General features: G+C 43.5%; 2 protein-coding genes across 7 annotated transcripts; both read right to left on the reverse strand.

Annotated features, from left to right (window-relative positions):
- Positions 1-565: 565 nt before the first annotated feature.
- On the reverse strand, positions 566-18,476 carry LOC135560050 (piggyBac transposable element-derived protein 4-like). 6 transcript variants are annotated; one of them, XM_065001074.1, is made up of 7 exons: positions 17,656-18,472; positions 6,118-6,447; positions 5,682-5,777; positions 5,517-5,579; positions 1,830-1,937; positions 1,495-1,729; positions 566-1,242 (listed from the first exon to the last, which is right to left on the reverse strand). In XM_065001074.1, the coding sequence occupies exons 1-7, from the start codon at positions 17,693-17,695 to the stop codon at positions 1,239-1,241; spliced, it is 876 nt and encodes a 291-aa protein (XP_064857146.1). In that variant the 5' UTR covers positions 17,696-18,472; the 3' UTR covers positions 566-1,238. The 6 variants fall into 6 exon arrangements, with proteins under 6 accessions (XP_064857146.1, XP_064857145.1, XP_064857147.1 ...); XM_065001073.1 differs by having other exon boundaries at positions 566-1,729; positions 17,656-18,470; XM_065001075.1 differs by having other exon boundaries at positions 566-1,729; positions 6,118-7,149; positions 17,656-18,469.
- Positions 18,386-19,603, reverse strand: LOC135559782 (mucin-2-like; the record flags this gene model as incomplete). The annotated part of the gene is made up of 1 exon (XM_065000655.1): positions 18,386-19,603. A coding segment is annotated over one exon (1,218 nt), but the record flags the coding sequence as incomplete, so codon positions are not given.
- Positions 19,604-22,026: the final 2,423 nt, after the last annotated feature.

Consider the following 22,026-nt stretch of genomic DNA (forward strand, 5'->3'; position numbering starts at 1 on the left):
ATGTTGTGTTCTCTCCAGGTGTCTATAGGTCCTGATATAATGTTGTGTTCTCTCCAGGTTGGTCCAGGTGTCTATAGGTCCTGATATAATGTTGTGTTCTCTACAGGTTGGTCCAGGTGTCTATAGGTCCTGATATAATGTTGTGTTCTCTCCAGGTTGGTCCAGGTGTCTATAGGTCCTGATATAATGTTGTGTTCTCTCCAGGTGTCTATAGGTCCTGATATAATGCTGTGTTCTCTCCAGGTTGTTCCAGGTGTCTCTCATAACACAGAAATACATTCATACACTCCCATGCAGCCTGGAGAATGTCTACAGAGAAGAGAAACGCCACTGGATGGCGCTCCCCCCTTTCTTTCTCCCCATTCATTCTTCTCTCTTTCTCTCTCTCTCTCTCTCTCTCTCTCTCTCTCTCCCTCCATCTATCCCTTCATCTCAGCTCTGTGTGTTTCATCACAGCGGTACATGCTGATGATACAGGTACTGAGTTTACTGACATCACCAGTGGAGGCTGGTGAGGGGAGGACTACTTATAGTAATGTCTAGAATGGAACATATCAAACACATATAAATATATTGGTGCTTTATTGATAAATACACATAGTCTCATTTCCCATCAAGTGGAGTAAAAAACACTGAATAATCAAAGGTTCCTAAAAGCTACAAACTGTCTCTGTTTGTTCAAGTCAGTGTTACATTCACAGTAGAAACAATGAATGAATGAATGGACGTGGTGAATGTAATGACTGACAAACAAAATAACAACTAAACAAACAGATGATTGAACTAACGAATGATGAATGAAGGAACAAACAAAAATACATGAATGAGTATATGAACAAATTGATAGAATATTTATTTTAAAAAATGAATAAAAATATGAATGAATTAACAAACAAATAATGAATGAACGGACGAACCGACAAACTAAATAATGAATGAACAAATGATTTAACTAGCGAATGATGAATGAACGAACAACAAATAAATTAATACACGATATGAAAATAAAAATATGAATAATGAACAAACAAATGAATTCATTATTAAATGAATATATGAACTAATTAACAAATGAACGATCAAATAAATGAATTATTTAAAAGCACAAATGAATGACTAAATGACAACATGAAAACATGAACAAATGACAACATTAATTAATTCTGTGTTTAATGGTGCAGTACATTATGAGGTGTCTGGGTGGATACTAGCATCAGAGTCTTTACTGAAGGAGACAGTCAGGCTGGATCTCTGGGGAAGTTGACAGTAGCACAGTGGAGTCAGTCTGGATCTCTGGGGAAGTTGACAGTAGCACAGTGGAGTCAGTCTGGATCTCTGGGGAAGTTGACAGTAGCACAGTGGAGTCAGGATGGATCTCTGGGGAAGTTGACAGTAGCACAGTGGAGTCAGGATGGATCTCTGGAGAAGTTGACAGTAGCACAGTGGAGTCAGTCTGGATCACTGGGGAAGTTGACAGTAGCACAGTGGAGTCAGGCTGGATCTCTGGGGAAGTTGACAGTAGTGTAGCTCACTGTCGGACCAACATTGGAGTAGAGGCAATCTGGACAAGGATTGGTTGCCGTGGCATAGATGGTTGTGATGTCACAGGCTGTATCTGGGTTCTGATTGGTTGTAGTGGCGTAGATGGGGTTAGTGATGGTTCCTGTGTCTGGATCTAGGTTGGTTGTCATGGAGTCAGGCACCAACAGGCTGGCAGAGTGTTTGGATGCTGAAGAGGATCACAAAGATGTTATTTAGAAAAATCTATATTTATGTTTTACATATTTGTTAATTTTTTAAATAATGATTGTGTGTGATAACTAGTGTACCTGTTGGTCTCCTGTCTCTGTCTCTCCTCTGTCTGAAGAACATGAACAGCAGCAGACCCAGCAGTAGTAGAACAACACCCAGAACAACACCAGAGAACATCACATCACCTAGAACACCCAGAACAATACCAGAGAACATCACAACACCTAGAACACCCAGAACAATACCAGAGAACATCACAACACCTAGAACACCCAGACAACACCAGAGAACATCACAACACCTAGAACACCCAGAACAACACCAGAGAACATCACATCACCTAGAACACCCAGACCAACACCAGAGAACATCACATCACCTAGAACACCCAGAGACAACACCAGAGAACATCACATCACCTAGAACACCCAGAGACAGTACTCAGGCATAATGTAACAGTGATGCTACATTTAGCTCGTCTCTACTGTACTGTACCTCTGGGTTTCTACCATCTCAGAGGGAGGGAGGAGGGAAGACAACATTAGACAGAGAAACAGGTGGTGTTGATGAGAGCAGAACATAGAGAGGAAATGTTAATGATGAGGTATCAATAGTAAGAGCCAGATTTGTTAGTCTAAAACCAAGTATCAGGTTCAATCTCAATCTCCTTCACTGTCTGGAGGAGGAAGATGTAATGGCTAGTTTCCACCACAAGGTGGTTTAAAAGGGTTTGATACTTGGTAGTTGTAATCCTTGTTAGTTTGGTGCTTGGTAGTTGTAGTCCATGTTACAGTTTGATGCTTGGTAGTTGTAGTCCATGTTACAGGATGGTGCTTGGTAGTTGTAGTCCATGTTACAGTATGATGCTTGGTAGTTGTAGTTTATGTTACAGTATGATGCTTGGTAGTTGTAGTCCATGTTACAGTATGGTGCTTGGTAGTTGTAGTCCATGTTACAGTATGATGCTTGGTAGTTGTAGTTTATGTTACAGTATGATGCTTGGTAGATGTAGTCCATGTTACAGGATGGTGCTTGAAGGTTTATCTCTTAGTGTCATGTGGTGCTGACCCAGCTAGCAAAGTGGATTCCAGGGAGAGTTATCTGTCCCAGATGTATTACTTATGGCTAGGATACAGGGATTGAGCTCAGGCCGATTCCAGGGAGAGTTATCTGTCCCAGATGTATTACTTATGGCTAGGATGCAGGGATTGAGCTCAGGCCGATTCCAGGGAGAGTTATCTGTCCCAGATGTATTACTTATGGCTAGGATGCAGGGATTGAGCTCAGGCCGATTCCAGGGAGAGTTATCTGTCCCAGATGTATTACTTATGGCTAGGATGCAGGGATTGAGCTCAGGCCGATTCCAGGGAGAGTTATCTGTCCCAGATGTATTACTTATGGCTAGGATGCAGGGATTGAGCTCAGGCCGATTCCAGGGAGAGTTATCTGTCCCAGATGTATTACTTATGGCTAGGATGCAGGGATTGAGCTCAGGCCGATTCCAGGGAGAGTTATCTGTCCCAGATGTATTACTTATGGCTAGGATGCAGGGATTGAGCTCAGGCCGATTCCAGGGAGAGTTATCTGTCCCAGATGTATTACTTATGGCTAGGATGCAGGGATTGAGCTCAGGCCGATTCCAGGGAGAGTTATCTGTCCCAGATGTATTACTTATGGCTAGGATGCAGGGATTGAGCTCAGGCCGATTCCAGGGAGAGTTATCTGTCCCAGATGTATTACTTATGGCTAGGATGCAGGGATTGAGCTCAGGCCGATTCCAGGGAGAGTTATCTGTCCCAGATGTATTACTTATGGCTAGGATGCAGGGATTGAGCTCAGGCCGATTCCAGGGAGAGTTATCTGTCCCAGATGTATTACTTATGGCTAGGATGCAGGGATTGAGCTCAGGCCGATTCCAGGGAGAGTTATCTGTCCCAGATGTATTACTTATGGCTAGGATGCAGGGATTGAGCTCAGGCCGATTCCAGGGAGAGTTATCTGTCCCAGATGTATTATTTGTGGCTGTGGCTGATTGGGGCTACTCTCTGGCATATGGTTACACGTGTTGCTTTATATAATTAACATTTCATTAGTTATTTTCCAATATTTCCTCATTGTTTCTGTGATTTAAAAAAATACAATTAACATTTACATTAAATTATTTAAGAGTCCTGTTGAAGTAGTATTTTAATGTGTTGATACTTTGTGCAAAAGGCAAAAACTGCAGTGTTAACGACGTTGCTACGACACCTGTGCCGGACACGACCGGGAGACCGATAAGGCGACGCACAATTTGTCCAGCGTCGTCAGAGATACGGGAGGGTTTGGCCGGCTGGGATGTCCTTGTCCCATCGCGCTGTAGTGACTCTTGTGGTGTGCCAGGCGCATGACACGGTCGCCAGGTGTACGGTGTTTCATCCGACACTAAATGTTTTTATGTGGATGGGTATAATTTGTATATATAAAATGTATAGTAGTAATATTTAAAATGACTAAATAGGGTAATTTTGTATACATTTATTTACATTTGTACCAGTCTGCTTATGGGGGGGATTCTGGTAAGATGCCGTCAAAAATGGTTGAATTCCGGTGGACAGAAGCGGCCCGATTCTGGGCTGTCCTTAATTTTGATTCCGGACTGACTCAATCAAAAATGGTTGAATTCCGGTCGACAGAAGAGGGCCGCTTCCTCAATGCTAGCTGGGGAGGGTTCATTATGTTACCTTGTGTTCTAGTCATGTCTGTGGTGATGCTGTTGTTAACTTGTGTTCTAGTCATGTCTGTGGTGGTGATGCTGTTGTTACCTTGTGTTCGTTCCAGTCATGTCTGTGGTGGTGATGCTGTTGTTACCTTGTGTTCTAGTCATGTCTGTGGTGGTGATGCTGTTGTTACCTTGTGTTCTAGTCATGTCTGTGGTGGTGATGCTGTTGTTACCTTGTGTTCTAGTCATGTCTGTGGTGGTGATGCTGTTGTTACCTTGTGTTCTAGTCATGTCTGTGTTGATGATGCTGTTGTTACCTTGTGTTCTAGTCATGTCTGTGGTGGTGATGCTGTTTTTATCGTGTGTTCTAGTCATGTCTGTGGTGGTGATGCTGTTGTTACCTTGTGTTCTAGTCATGTCTGTGGTGATGCTGTTGTTACCTTGTGTTCTAGTCATGTCTGTGGTGGTTATGCTGTTGTTACCTTGTGTTCTAGTCATGTCTGTGGTGATGATGCTGTTGTTACCTTGTGTTCTAGTCATGTCTGTGGTGGTGATGCTGTTTTTATCGTGTGTTCTATTCATGTCTGTGGTGGTGATGCTGTTGTTACCTTGTGTTCTAGACATGTCTGTGGTGGTGATGCTGTTGTTACCTTGTGTTCTAGTCATGTCTGTGGTGTTGATGCTGTTGTTACCTTGTGTTCTAGTCATGTCTGTGGTGATGCTGTTGTTACCTTGTGTTCTAGTCATGTCTGTAGTGATGCTGTTGTTACCTTGTGTTCTAGTCATGTCTGTAGTGATGCTGTTGTTACCTTGTGTTCTAGTCATGTCTGTGGTGGTGATGCTGTTGTTACCTTGTGTTCTAGTCATGTCTGTGGTGGTGATGCTGTTGTTACCTTGTGTTCTAGCCATGTCTGTGGGTGGTGATGCTGTTGTTACCTTGTGTTCTAGCCATGTCTGTGGGTGGTGATGCTGTTGTTACCTTGTGTTCTAGTCATGTCTGTGGTGGTGATACTGTTGTTACCTTCTATTCTAGTCATGTCTGTGGTGGTGATGCTGTTGTTACCTTGTGTTCTAGCCATGTCTGTGGGTGGTGATGCTGTTGTTCCTACTGTTCCATTGGTCCCATCTGTTGGAACATATGAGTAAAATAAGTCAGGTGAAAACCCCCCAACAATCAGGTAGGTGTGCAGTCTTTAGTGAGCCGTGCCCCTTAGGGTAGTATATGTACCAGTAGCGGAGTTTGAGGAGTCAGTTGTCATGGTGATGTGTGACGTGGAGAGGAGAGGTCTGGAGGTGATGGAGCCAGGGTTGGGAGGAACAGGAGCTGTAGAGAGAGAAGAGATAGAGAGGGAGAGAGAGAGAAGAGAGAGAGAGAGAGAGAGAGAGAGAGAGAGAGAGAGAGAGAGAGAGAGAGAGAGAGAGAGAGAGAGAGAGAGAGAGAGAGAGAGAGAGAGAGAGAGAGTGAGGGAGAGAGAGAGAGAGAGAGAGAGAGAGAGAGAGAGAGAGTGAGGGAGAGAGAGAGAGAGAGTGAGTGAGGGAGAGAGAGAGAGAGAGTGAGGGAGAGACAAAGACAAAGCCAGACAGAATGAAATCAACACGAATATATAAAGTACAACATGTCACAGTAATCATAAGCACACAAGAATACATTCTCAGACACCAACCTCTGTCCACAGTGAGCCTGACTTCAGTTGGCTGATCAGGTCCCCATGTATCCACTCCACACCAGTAGGTCCCTGAATCCTCTGGGACCAGGTTAGTGATGGTCACAGTGAAGACTCTTCTCTCTGTGTCGTCATACAGAGAGAATCTCCCTTTATGAGTCCACGCTGGGTGCTGATGGGTTTGGATGACAACAACTCTGTTTCTGTATGTCCCTTTAGAGAGGTACTTTGGATTGTTCTTATACCCCCGATCATAAGGGCAGTTGATGTGACCGTTTCCTCCTTCTTTCCATCTCATTGTAATCATCCCTGACAACACACAGACCACAGCTACAACAGAAACACAGACACAGAGTTATAGTATGTATCCATCTCATTGTAATCACCCCTGACAACACACAGACCACAGCTACAACAGAAACACAGACACAGAGTTATAGTATGTATCCATCTCATTGTAATCACCCCTGACAACACACAGACCACAGCTACAACAGAAACACAGGCAGAGTTATAGTATGTATCCATCTCATTGTAATCACCCCTGACAACACACAGACCACAGCTACAACAGAAACACAGACACAGAGTTATAGTATGTATCCATCTCATTGTAATCACCCCTGACAACACACAGACCACAGCTACAACAGAAACACAGGCAGAGTTATAGTATGTATCCATCTCATTGTAATCACCCCTGACAACACACAGACCACAGCTACAACAGAAACACAGGCAGAGTTATAGTATGTATCCATCTCATTGTAATCACCCCTGACAACACACAGACCACAGCTACAACATAAACACAAGACACAGAGTTATAGTATGTATCCATCTCATTGTAATCACCCCTGACAACACACAGACCACAGCTACAACAGAAACACAGGCAGAGTTATAGTATGTATCCATCTCATTGTAATCACCCCTGACAACACACAGCCCACAGCTACAACAGAAACACAGACAGAGTTATAGTATGTATCCATCTCATTGTAATCACCCCTGACAACACACAGACCACAGCTACAACATAAACACAAGACACAGAGTTATAGTATGTACAGACATCCTCAGATTGTGTTGTTGATAAACTCTCACATCACTGTCTTGGCAGCTCTGTTCTAGTCTAATGTCTGGACACTGAGCATCAAGGGAAACATGTTTAAAATATGACCATTACATTGAATGTGACTAGTAATGAAGACCTGATCTGTTTAGTAACTAATACAGTTTGGTTCTGGTCTACTGTTGAATGATAAAGTACAGTATTGATTTATGAGGTCAGGACAACAGCAATACAGTAAAAAAGTGTTAAATGATAAAGTAGTAAAGTAATAAAATACAGTATAGATCACTATGGTATCAATAAAACATGATCACTATGGTATAAAATTATACATGTTCAGTATTGATCACTATGGTATAAATGATACATGCTCAGTATTGACTGATGTGTTCAGCGAATAACACAGTTCAATATGGGGTGTGTATTAATGTATTGAGGTCTGATAGTAACAGATCAATATGAGGTGTGTATTAATGTATTAATGTATTGAGGTCTGATAGTAACAGTTCAATATGAGGTGTGTATTAATGTATTGAGGTCTGATAGTAACAGTTCAATATGAGGTGTGTATTAATGTATTGAGGTCTGATAGTATCAGTTCAATATGAGGTGTGTATTAATGTATTAATGTATTGAGGTCTGATAGTAACAGTTCAATATGAGGTGTGTATTAATGTATTGAGGTCTGATAGTAACAGTTCAATATGGGGTGTGTATTAATGTATTAATGTATTTAGGTCTGATAATAACAGCTCAATATGAGGTGTGTATTAATGTATTGATGTACAAAAAATATATACATTATAATATCCAGTTTGTATATCAAAATTATTGTAATGTGGTTAACTTTCAAAATCGAAATGAAAATGATTAAAGTCTGACAGATTAAATTCAACCAGAGTGTCTATAGATAATGGGTAAAGTCTGACAGATTAAATTCAACCAGAGTGTCTATAGATAATGGGTAAAGTCTGACAGATTAAATTTAACCAGTGTGTCTATAGATAATGGGTAAAGTCTGACAGATTAAATTCAACCAGAGTGTCTATAGATAATGGGTAAAGTCTGACAGATTAAATTCAACCAGAGTGTCTATAGATAATGGGTAAAGTCTGACAGATTAAATTTAACCAGTGTGTCAATAGATAATGGGTAAAGTCTGACAGATTAAATTCAACCAGAGTGTCTATAGATAATGGGTAAAGTCTGACAGATTAAATTCAACCAGAGTGTCTATAGATAATGGGTAAAGTCTGACAGATTAAATTCAACCAGAGTGTCTATAGATAATGGGTAAAGTCTGACAGATTAAATTCAACCAGAGTGTCTATAGATAATGGGTAAAGTCTGACAGATTAAATTCAACCAGAGTGTCTATAGATAATGGGTAAAGTCTGACAGATTAAATTTAACCAGTGTGTCTATAGATAATGGGTAAAGTCTGACAGATTAAATTCAACCAGAGTGTCTATAGATAATGGGTAAAGTCTGACAGATTAAATTCAACCAGAGTGTCTATAGATAATGGGTAAAGTCTGACAGATTAAATTCAACCAGAGTGTCTATAGATAATGGGTAAAGTCTGACAGATTAAATTCAACCAGTGTCTATAGATAATGGGTAAAGTCTGACAGATTAAATTCAACCAGAGTGTCTATAGATAATGGGTAAAGTCTGACAGATTAAATTCAACCAGAGTGTCTATAGATAATGGGTAAAGTCTGACAGATTAAATTCAACCAGAGTGTCTATAGATAATGGGTAAAGTCTGACAGATTAAATTCAACCAGAGTGTCTATAGATAATGGGTAAAGTCTAGACTTGACCACTGCACAATCATTCCCAAGGTGAATGGCTCGGCCCTCTACACTATAAAACTACACACTATTGCAATTGATATGGTGAAACCAATGTGTGGGGAGGAAGAGGCCCAGAAACCCACATCAATACCTTTGTCAGGTGACACTGTTAAACAAAGAATGTATGCTATTGTTAGCAATAAAGAGGAATCTCTGACATGAACAAATAAAATGTTTCACATTGAGAGAGGAACTGTTGTCATTCACAATGGAGGTAAAATAAAAAGACTTTGTTGACTTTGTGTAAGAAAATATGTCTCCTCGCCTTTATAACAGACATATTTGGTGAACTGAATGCATGCAGGGGAAATACAAGAGGATTACAGGGGGAATACAAGAGGAATACAGGGGGAATACAAGAGGAATACAGGGGGAATACAAGGGGAATACAGGGGGAATACAAGAGGAATACAGGGGGAATACAAGAGGAATACAGGGGGAATACAAGAGGAATACAGGAGAAATACAAGAGGAATACAGGGGAAATACAAGAGGAATACAGGGGAAATACAAGAGGAATACAAGAGGAATACAGGGGGAATACAAGAGGAATACAGGGGGAATACAAGAGGAATACAGGGGAAATACAAGAGGAATACAGGGGGAATACAATAGGAATACAGGGGGAAATACAAGAGGATTACAGGGGGAATACAAGGGGAATACAGGGGGAATACAAGGGGAATACAGGGGGAATACAAGAGGAATACAGGGGGAATACAAGAGGAATACAGGGGGAACACAAGAGGAATACAGGGGAAATACAAGAGGAATACAGGGGGAATACAAGAGGAATACAGGGGAATACAGGGGAAATACAAGATGAATACAGGGGGAATACAATAGGAATACAGGGGGAAATACAAGAGGATTACAGGGGGAATACAAGAGGAATACAGGGGGAAATACAAGAGGAATACAGGGGGAAATACAAGAGGAATACAGGGGGAAATACAAGAGGAATACAGGGGGAATACAAGAGGAATACAGGGGGAATACAGGGGAAATACAAGAGGAATACAAGAGGAATACAGGGGAAATACAAGAGTAATACAGGGGGAATACAAGAGCACAGATGACTGACTGAATCAGTGGATTCAGATCAGAGGAAATAATTGTTATTGGAGAGTCTTTCAAAAGCTTTCTAACAGAAAACAACATCAGTAAGAGTCCCACGCGAATGATGACTAATCACCTCCAAAACAACTGGAAACTCGAGGAGTTTGTTTCCGACTCAAAGGGAATAAAAACCCTGCCGTCTCCCTCTGAGCATTAATGCAGCATTAAAAACAACTGGAAACTGGGACATCTCAGACATCCAACTTCAGTGAGTTCAACACAACTGGGAAGTCTGAAAAAAGCAAACTCCGACTGGGAAAAAATTGGTTTGATTGGTCATCCAACTCTGAATTCCAAGTCGGGGACACGGGCCTCTTTCTAGAGCTCTAACCTGAAGATCACTGATGTCATGATATGACCTTGACTTCCCAGTTGGCTTGAAAGCACCATAAATGCAGAGAATGCCAGACCCCTCATAACTTAGCCTACTGTTCTGACTTGTTGGTGCACATGTAATCTATAGGCTGATTTAGAGAAATGTCATCACTGAATATTGTTAGAGCTTTCATTGTCTGCTGATATGCCCCCTTTTTATCCTACAGTTCTGACTTGATCAAGGAAAATACTGTAAGAACGACCCATGTTCTGAATTCTGTCGCTGTACATTTCAAAGTGCTAAACAAACAGTTAAACTGACCACATCCGTCCTAGCTAGCTTATTAAAACCGGTTATGGCTGCAACCTTTTGTTCTCAATTTCCGCCTGAAGACATACCCAAATCTAACTGCCTGTAGCTCAGCCCCAGAGGCAAGGATATGCATATTCTTGGTATCATTTGAATGCAAACATTCTGAAGTTTGTGGAAATGTTAATTGAATGTAGTAGAATATAACACAGTAGATCTGGTGGAAGAAAAGAGAAAGAAAGAGCATACGTTTTTTGTTGTTTATTGTTGTAGCATCATCTTTCATATGTACTAGAATAGCCACACAGTCAGATAGGATGCCGGAGATAATTCTGATGGATAACACAAGAGGGCAACTGTAGGTGTACAACGGTTCAGACTGATAACTTCAGGAATGGGTGAGCTACATGACATTTAGCATGAAGTCACCCAGGTGTCCCACACAAGTTGCCCAAATGTACCCAAGTGGCCGAATTGGTGAAATGACCTATAACTATATACAACATTGCAAATAACTATATACAACTTATCAAAAAGCAATTCTAACACACACAAAAATATATTTAAAAAAAACAGGGGTAGAACGTTCAGAAGCCCTCTACACAATATTTTGCTGCCTGTGCCATGTCCCATAGCAGTCTCTTTCTGCTACAAAGCAGAGGCAAACTGAACAACTGGTGCAGATGATGGGGGACTTCATGTGACAAAGAACACAACAACGCCTCCATGCTCCGCTCCTTTGTCTCAGAGGTTCAGTCACGCCTGCAGTAATGAACTGTGGTATATGAACACCACTGGAGGCAGGGGTAGAGTCGGTAGAGGAGGTAGAGGTAGAGGAGGTAGAGGTAGAGGTGGCAGAGGAGGTAGAGGCGGCAGAATGTGATGCAGTGGACTTGCTGTAGCCAGCAAGCTCCTTGATGAGCAGCTCCCTGAAGACTAGCTGTGAGATGGGGGGCTGTCCACAGCTCTTGGCCATTTCCTTCTGGAGGATGAAGGAATTCACCACAGCAATGTCAATGAAATGGTAAAACAATGTCTTGTACCATTTCTTTGTCTTATGTAGAACATTGTAGTACCCTATAAGAGCGTCTGACAAGTCTACACCTCCCATGTTCTGGTTGTAGTCCTTGATGGTTGCAGGAAAGGGGACATTTTTGGTGGTCCATGCCCCAGTAGCGTCCTTCACACGCCTGATGACGTGATCGCCACTGAAGGACTTGTGGATAGTGGAGCACATCACCACCTCTCTGGTGTCCATCCACTTCACAAACAGCAGGCCATCTTCACGGATCCATCTCATGGTACCCCGCTCAGCCCGCTTAGGCATGTCATTTACCCTGGTCTTTGGAAAGTCCACTCTGTTGGTCCGAATGGTGCCACAAGCCCACACCCCCAGCTTCCTCAGGTCTGCAAACAGGGTAGGGCTTGTGTAGAAGTTGTCCACAAAGAGTTTGTAGCCCTTCCCCAGCAGTTGAAAATCCAATAACTCCATTACAGAGTCATAGCCAAGTCCTTTACCAGTCGCATGCATGTTCTTCCCCTCATAGACAAAAAAATTGCATGTGTAGGCACACACAGAATCAGCCAAAACAAACAGCTTGTAACCCCACTTAGTTGGTTTGTTACGCATGTATTGTTTCAGGCCAATTCTGGCCTTTGAGGCTACCATCCTCTCATCTATGGACAAGTTCTGGGCGGGCTGAAAATGGATCTTGCAGGCTTCAACCATGCTGGGGTAGAGAGGTTTGACTTTGCAGAGCCTGTCAAACCTTGCGGTGCCTCTCCTCCTGTCATTCTCCTCATCAACTTCTGGGTCACTGATGTGAAGCGCCCGTGAGATATTTAAAAACCTTGTAGAGGACATGACAGTGCGGGGGAAAGGCAGGTGATAGAGTGGTGATGTTTTCCAGTAATCCTTTAGGGTTTTTAACTTCACCAGCCCCATGTAAATTACCAGTGAAAAGTAGCAGAAAAGGTCTGACATGGAAATGGGCTTCCATGCCTCTTTCTTTCCTGCTTGCTTCCTAGCCCCGTACTTGTTAGTATTACACACCAGGGAATCAACAACTGCTGGGGTGAAAAACAATTGAAAAAGTTGCATGGGGCTGTATTTTGATGTCATGTTGAGTTGAGGTCCTGGTGGCCTTTTTGGTCTGAATATTGGAGGACGTGGCTCCACATCCTCCTCCAGCACAGAGTGCCATTGCCCCTCTACCAGCAGGTTCCTCACTTCCCTTCCTCCGCTTCTTTGTTCCTGTCTTCACACCTCTAGATGGCCGGGCAGGGGTAGGTGTGGAGCCGGAGACAGCAGGAGTCTGGCTGGATGAACCCGCTTCAGTGGGGGATGGGCACCTGGGCACCGGGGCCTCCCAGTCAGAGTCGCTATCACTGTGAAAGAAAACATAGACAAATATTTGTATTGTATGAGCCCTTTATCATCACATAAAATAAACAGATATGTATTGTATAGAGCAGAGGGAACAGTCACTAAGGTGAAGTTCTGTTCCATTCAACTGATGTGGGCCTGCCTTCCCCCCAATGGGTATTTCATATGGTAATGGAGAGGAGTATCAGGCTCAGTGGCCATGTGGCACAAAGGCCATTTTACTCCATTCCATTTGATAAAAAAATTGAATAATATATATATATATATATATATATATATATATCACACACACACGCAAACAAACCACCAAACACACACACACACACTATAGCCAACGTGTACCTTACACATTTCATCACACATTTCATTGCAAATTGTACAAAATAATAATAATAATAATGATGATAATATTTCATAAAACGGCATTAGCACTTACCAGTCCAGAAGTATGTCCCGTCCTTGCAGAAAAGCCTCCTCAAACTTCGAATCAAAGCTATGGTCACTCAAAGACTCCTCTGTATCACTTTGCAGATCAATCTCTTCTATAATCTGGTGCAAATCTATATACTTTGACTTAGATTTTGATTTTCCTGCTTTATTAGCCATGTCTTCAATGAAATCGTTGAAAAAACACTTTCAAAAATAGTGCTATCCCAAACAGAGCTGCGCGTAACAAGTACAACTGCAACGAATCTGCAGTCAATGGCGAGAACGGAGCTCGTTACACATGTGATTACAAACAAGAAATGTTGGTCCAACCCCAAACCATTACATACTGGCGTTTACCTCAGCTCATTGGCTTATCTACCCAGCTAGATTCCAAGAAGATCAGTGGTCATTGGGCAGAAATACAGTCAATCATTGAAGCTTCACTAAAATGATTGGTGCATAAGGGAGTAATTGCTCGTTGTAGTCAAATCAATTCACGTCGGTCAATACTCCCTGCAAAAAAACAATGAACTTTGGCTGTGTTGCAAACATCCATAGCAATGCACTGAGACCCACCATGACTAGATAAACGTTGGTTTACCGTGTGTAATCACGCCGAATGCTCCGTAAAAAAATGATAGAGATGGAATTCACTACACAAACGGTTTACAAAATGTATAGATTTAAGCTATAAAAATGGATTCTATCAAAGAAAACGTCACATCATTTGATCAATTGGACACTCAGGAAGAGAAATAAGAGCAAGATATCAGAATGTAAGTCATAATTTTACCTTCATATGTAAATATCTAAAAACTGTCATGGCTGAAAATGTTTCTGGTCTTGATTGCTCTTCTCAAACAAAAGCATGGGATTTGTTCTCTGTAATAGCTATTTTAAATTGGAAAACGTAGTTTGATTACCAAGATTCTAATCTTTTGAAGGGTGTAAGACACTTGCATTTTCAAGAATGTTTAATGTTACGAAATGTTACGAAATTGTATTTTTAGTTGTCACTCTGAAATTTCCCCTGATGTTGATCTCTGTACAGGGACAGCATAACAGGTTTTAATGTCTTTATCGAAATGACTTCCTCTTATCAGCTCATCGTCCCCCTAACCAGAAACCGTGGATGGATGGCGGCATTCACGCAAAACTGAAAGCCTGAACCACTTAATTTAACCATGGAAAGAGGTCTGGGAATATGGCTGAATATAAAGAGCAGAGTTATTCCCTCCGCAAAGGCAATCAAACAAGAGGAATGCCGGTACAGGGACAAAGTGGAGTCTCAATTCAACCGCTCAGACACCAGACGTATGTGGCAGGGTTTACAGGAAATCAAGGACTACAAAAAGAAAACCAGCCACGTTACAGACACTGACATCACGCCTCCAGACAAACTAAACACCTTCTTTGCCCGCTTTGAGGATAATACAGTGCCACCTTCGCAGCCCGCTAACAAGGACTGCACCCCACCCCCCCCTCCTCCTCCTTGGGAGATGTGAGTTAAACATTTCCTCGTGTTAACCCTCGCAAGGCTGCTGGCCCAGACAGCATCCCAAGCCGCGTCCTCAGAGCTTACGCAGACCAGCTGGCTGGTTTGTTAATGGACATTTCAATCAATCCAAATCCCAGTCTACTGTCCCCACATGCTTCAAGATGGCCCCCATTGTTCCTGTACCCAAGAAGGCAAAGATAACTGAACTAAATGACTATCACCCCGTAACACTCACTTCTGTCATCATGAAGTGCTTTGAGAGACGAGTCAAGGATCATATCACCACCACCTTACCTGCCACCCTAGACCCACTTCAGTGTGCATACCGCCCAACAGGTACACAGATAATGCAATCGCCATCACACTGCATACTGCCCTAACCCATCTGGACAAGAGGAATACCTGTGTAAGAATGCTGTTCATTAACTACAGCTCAGCATTCAACACCATAGTACCCTCCAAGCTCATCATCAAGGTGGAGGCCCTGGGTCTTAACCCCGCCCGGTGCAACTGGGTCCTGGACGTTCTGAAGGGCCTCCCCCTTGTGGTGAAGGTATGAAGCAACATCTCCACTTCCCTGGGGCGCCACAAGGGTGCATGCCCAGCCCTCTCCTGTACTCCCTGTTCACCCATAACTGTGTGGCCATGCACACCTCCAACTCAATCATCATGTTTGCAGACGACACAACAGTAGTAGGCTTGATTACCAAAAACGACGAGACGGCCTACAGGGAGGAGGTGAGGGCCCTCGGAGTGTGGTGTCAGGAAAATAAATATCACTCAACATCAGCAAAACAGAGGAGGTGATCGTGGACTTCAAGAAACAGCAGAGGGAGCCCCCCCCCATCCACATCGACGGAACAGCAGAGGAGCCCCCCCATCCACATCGACGGAACAGCAGAGGGAGCCCCCATCCACATCGACGGAACAGCAGAGGAGCCCCCCATCCACATCGACGGAACAGCAGAGGGAGCCCCCATCCACATCGACGGAACAGCAGAGGGAGCCCCCCCCCATCCACATCGCAGCAGTGGAGAAGGTGGAACGTTTGAAGTTCCTGGGCGTACACATCACAGACAAACTGAAATGGTCCACCCACACAGACGGTGTGGTGACGAAGTCGCAACAGCGAAACCCTGACAAACTTTTACAGATGCACAATCGAAGGCATCCTGTCGGGCTGTATCACAGCCTGGTACGGCAACCGCACCTCCCTCAACTGCAAGGCTCTCCAGAGGGTGGTGCGTTCTGCCCAGTGCATCACCGGAGGCAAACTACCTGCCCTCCAGGACACCTACAGCATCCGATGTCACAGGAAGGCCAAAAAGGACAACAACCACCCAAGCCACTGCCTGTTCACCCCGCTACCATCCAGAAGGCGAGGTCAGCTTCTATCTCAAGGCCATCAGACTGCTCAACAGCAATCACTAACTCAGAGGGGCTGCTGCCTACATGGAGACCCAATCACTGGCCACTTTAATAAATGGATCACTAGTCACTTTAAACAATGCCACTTTAATAATGTTTCATATCCTACATTACTCATATCATATGTATATAGTTTATTTTATACCTATAGCTCCTTGTCAACGCTGCTCGGCCATCGCTCATCCATATATTTCTATCATTCACACCTTTAGATGTGTGTATAAGGTAGTTGTTGGGGAATTGCTAACTTGTCAGATATTACTGCACTGTCGGAACTAGAAGCACAAGCATTAACATCTGCTAACCATGTGTGTGTGACAAATTAACATTTTATTAGATTTGATTTATGCCATAGTTTGTACATCTCCACAGTGTGGACACCGTTTGTCACCGTTATAGTGCAATTAATGTATTGTTTGGTGTTCTGTCGTGACTTTGCTGGCCTGCAGCAACACGTTTGGGGGAGTTTGGCCCCACTAAGGCTTACATGTCAAAATCAATACTGTCATTTAGTTACACTGTTTATGTACCACATATTTCATTTATATTCTGGATTCTTGACATAGATCACTCTAATATATCCACTGCTGTACATATCAATCTTAGTTTATCTTGTGTAAATTCCCCTGGTGGACATATGTATAGATTGTATTTTTGATACTACTACAGTGCTATTTGGGTTGTTAATTGGATTCATCCCACCATTCCTGATTTCTTGTCGTTTTTTTGTAATTTTGTTTCAATTTGAATTGTTTGTCGTTAGATTGCATTGCTAGGAGCTACGAACATAAATATTTCACTGCACCACTAATGACACCTGCTAAACACTGTACGCAACCAGAAGACTGATTTGATTTGAATCTTTCTTTAATCCTGTCAAGACAACATACCAACCATTTTAGGTTCAGTACATTATCATAGGAAACAAGCTCAGCGCTATTGACCTTTCTGCTACTTTAAATACATGTGTTAATTTCCTTGGTTACTACATAAATATGAGCCAGACAGTACTATAGAAACTGATACAGACAGGGAGAGAGAGAGACTGAGAGAGAGGGACATATCGGGACAGAGAAAGAGAGAGACAGACAGACTACCAGACAGACAGACAGACCTCACCTGAGAGGAGAAAGCAGGAGACAACATGGAGTATCTTCATTCTGGACAGTTACTCCTCAGTTACTATACTGTTAAAGTTACTTTACTACCACAGTTACTATACTGTTAAAGTTACTTTAATACCACAGTTACTATACTGTTAAAGTTACTTTACTACAACAGTTACTATACTGTTAAAGTTACTTTACTACCACAGTTACTATACTGTTAACGTTACTATCAAAGTTACAATAATGTTAAAATATAGTAAGGTCCACAACAGCTTCTCTGTCAGCTGCTAGTTTGACAGCAGAGTGCTACTGAAAATATATTTATTCCACGACTCTCTCTCTCTTCCTTCTCCCACGACACATCCTGTTGATTTCTCTGTCGTGACCTCAGTGCCTGCATGTCGACATATGCTGCAGAGGGAAACTGATTCAAACCGGCCGGAGGTTAGACTCCTAAACCACAAGAGAACTCAGCTATCTGTGGTGACTAAGTGTTAAAACTGTCAACTTCTCTGTTCTGAAGTTACCATGTTTGTTTCAGCAGAGGAGGAACACATTGTTGAGATGATGACAATATAGTTAAAGTATACATCAATATATTGTATTATATTGATCCACATATGTTTACAATGATTGAGAAAGTATGGTACACAATGGGTTTCCAAAAGTACAAATGTTACAAAGACTAACACTAAACTAACAGTATCCTGTCTCTGTGTCAGGTTAATGGTGTAATAATTCTAATTTGGGTCTGTTGTGTTGAGGGCTTGGTAGGTGGAGTCTTGGGTTGTTGTGTTGAGGGTTTGGTAGGTGGAGTCTTGGGTTGTTGTGTTGAGGTGGGCTTGTTTTGTAGGTGAGTCTGGTTGTTGTTGAGGGTTTGTTGAGTCTTGGGTTGTTGTGTTGAGGATTTGGTAGGTGGAGTCTTGGGTTGTTTTGTAGGTGAAGTCTTGGGTTGTTGTGTTGAGGGTTTGGTAGGTGGAGTCTTGGGTTGTTGTGTTGGGGGTTTGGTAGGTGGAGTCTTGGGTTGTTGTGTTGAGGGTTTGGTAGGTGAAGTCTTGGGTTGTTGTGTTGGGGGTTTGGTAGGTGGAGTCTTGGGTTGTTGTGTTGGGGGTTTGGTAGGTGGAGTCTTGGGTTGTTGTGTTGGGGGTTTGGTAGGTGGAGTCTTGGGTTGTTGTATTGAGGGTTTGGTAGGTGAAGTCTTGGGTTGTTGTGTTGAGGATTTGGTAGGTGGAGTCTTGGGTTGTTTTGTAGGTGAAGTCTTGGGTTGTTGTGTTGAGGGTTTGGTAGGTGGAGTCTTGGGTTGTTGTGTTGGGGGTTTGGTAGGTGGAGTCTTGGGTTGTTGTGTTGAGGGCTTGGTAGGTGGAGTCTTGGGTTGTTGTGTTGAGGGTTTGGTAGGTGGTGTCTTGGGTTGTTGTGTTGGGGGTTTGGTAGGTGGAGTCTTGGGTTGTTTTGTAGGTGGAGTCTTGGGTTGTTGTATTGAGGGTTTGGTAGGTGGTGTCTTGGGTTGCTGTGTTGAGGGTTTGGTAGGTGGAGTCTTGGGTTGTTTTGTAGGTGGAGTCTTGGGTTGTTGTATTGAGGGTTTGGTAGGTGAAGTCTTGGGTTGTTGTGTTGAGGGTTTGGTAGGTGGAGTCTTGGGTTGTTGTGTTGAGGGTTTGGTAGGTGGAGTCTTGGGTTGTTGTGTTGAGGGTTTGGTAGGTGGAGTCTTGGGTTGTTGTGTTGAGGGTTTGGTAGGTGGAGTCTTGGGTTGTTGTGTTGAGGGTTTGGTAGGTGGAGTCTTGGGTTGTTGTGTTGAGGGTTTGGTAGGTGGAGTCTTGGGTTGTTGTGTTGAGGATTTGGTAGGTGGAGTCTTGGGTTGTTGTGTTGAGGATTTGGTAGGTGGAGTCTTGGGTTGTTGTGTTGATATAATATAACAGATGATCTTTGCTGTCAGGAAGAGGGACTAGAGAAGTCAGATCAATGTTTTATTTAGTTAATAATATACTATACTACATACAAAATCACATTATAAAACCACCACAATAAAATGATAACAGATGTATATTAAACCAAAATCATAATTTAACGTACTGATGAGTGTCCTCAACTGTACACATTCCGCTTAACACAACACACCCCCCTGGTCCAGACACATTCCCCTGGTCCAGACACATTCCCCTTAACACATCACACCCCCCTGGTCCAGACACATTCCCCTGGTCCAGACACATTCCCCTTAACACATCACACCCCCCTGGTCCAGACACATCCCCCTTAACACATCACACCCCCCTGGTCCAGACACATTCCCCTTAACACAACACATCCCCCTGGTCCAGACACATTCCCCTTAACACAACACATTCCCCTTAACACAACACATTCCCCTTAACACAACACATTCCCCTTAACACAACACATTCCCCTTAACACAACACATTCCCCTTAACACAACACACCCCCTGGTAACACAGACACATTCCCCTTAACACAACACATCCCCCTTAACACAACACATTCCCCTTAACACAACACACCCCCTGGTCCAGACACATCCCCCTTAACACAACACATCCCCCTGGTCCATACACATTCCCCTAAACACAACACACCCCCTGGTCCAGACACATTCCCCTTAACACAACACATCCCCCTGGTCCAGACACATTCCCCTTAACACATCACACCCCCCTGGTCCAGACACATTCCCCTTAACACAACACATTCCCCTGGCCCAGACACATTCCCCTGGCCCAGACACATCCCCCTGGTCCAGACACATTCCCCTTAACACAACACACCCCCCTTGTCCAGACACATTCCCCTTAACACAACACATTCCCCTGGTCCAGACACATTCCCCTTAACACAACACACACCCCTGGTCCAGACACATTCCCCTTAACACAACACACACCCCTGGTCCAGACACATTCCCCTTAACACAACACACACCCCTGGTCCAGACACATTCCCCTTAACACAACACATTCCCCTGGTCCAGACACATTCCCCTGGTCCAGACACAAGCATAGCAGTGTGAACAGACAACACAGAGTTACACATGGAGTAAACAATTAACAAGTCAATAACACAGTAGGAAAAAAAATGGGCAGTCTATATACAATGTGTGCAAAAGGCATGAGGAGGTAGGCGAATAATACAATTTTGCAGATTAACACTGGAGTGATAAATGATCAGATGGTCATGTACAGGTAGAGATACTGGTGTGCAAAAGAGCAGAAAAGTAAATAAATAAAAAAAACAGTATAAAAACAGTATGGGGATGAGGTAGGTGAAAATGGGTGGGCTATTTACCAATAGACTATGTACAGCTGCAGCGATCGGTTAGCTGCTCGGATAGCTGATGTTTGAAGTTGGTGAGGGAGATAAAAGTCTCCAACTTCAGAGATTTTTGCAGTTCGTTCCAGTCACAGGCAGCAGAGTACTGGAACGAAAGGCGGCCAAATGAGGTGTTGGCTTTAGGGATGATCAGTGAGATACACCTGCTGGAGCGCGTGCTACGGATGGGTGTTGCCATCGTGACCAGTGAACTGAGATAAGGCGGAGCTTTACCTAGCATGGACTTGTAGATGATCTGGAGCCAGTGGGTCTGGCGACGAATATGTAGCGAGGGCCAGCCGACTAGAGCATACAAGTCGCAGTGGTGGGTGGTATAAGGTGCTTTGGTGACAAAACGGATGGCACTGTGATAGACTGCATCCAGTTTGCTGAGTAGAGTGTTGGAAGCCATTTTGTAGATGACATCGCCGAAGTCGAGGATCGGTAGGATAGTCAGTTTTACTAGGGTAAGCTTGGCGGCGTGAGTGAAGGAGGCTTTGTTGCGGAATAGAAAGCCGACTTCACACTCCCCTGGTCCAGACACATTCCCCTTAACACAACACACACCCCTGGTCCAGACACATGCCCCTTAACACAACACACACCCCTGGTCCAGACACATTCCCCTTAACACAACACACCCCCCTGGTCCAGACACATTCCCCTTAACACAACACACCCCCCTGGTCCAGACACATTCCCCTTAACACAACACATCCCCCTGGTCCAGACACATTCCCCTTAACACAACACATTCCCCTTAACACAACACATTCCCCTTAACACAACACATTCCCCTTAACACAACACATTCCCCTTAACACAACACATTCCCCTTAACACAACACACCCCCCTGGTCCAGACACATTCCCCTTAACACAACACATCCCCCTTAACACAACACATTCCCCTTAACACAACACACACCCCTGGTCCAGACACATCCCCCTTAACACAACACATCCCCCTGGTCCAGACAGATTCCCCTGGTCCAGACACGTCCCCCTGGTCCAGACACATTCCCCTTAACACAACACGTCCCCCTGGTCCAGACACATTCCC

This window comes from Oncorhynchus nerka, linkage group LG15 (assembly GCF_034236695.1).
Source record: "Oncorhynchus nerka isolate Pitt River linkage group LG15, Oner_Uvic_2.0, whole genome shotgun sequence".
NCBI classification, from domain to species: Eukaryota; Metazoa; Chordata; class Actinopteri; order Salmoniformes; family Salmonidae; genus Oncorhynchus; species Oncorhynchus nerka.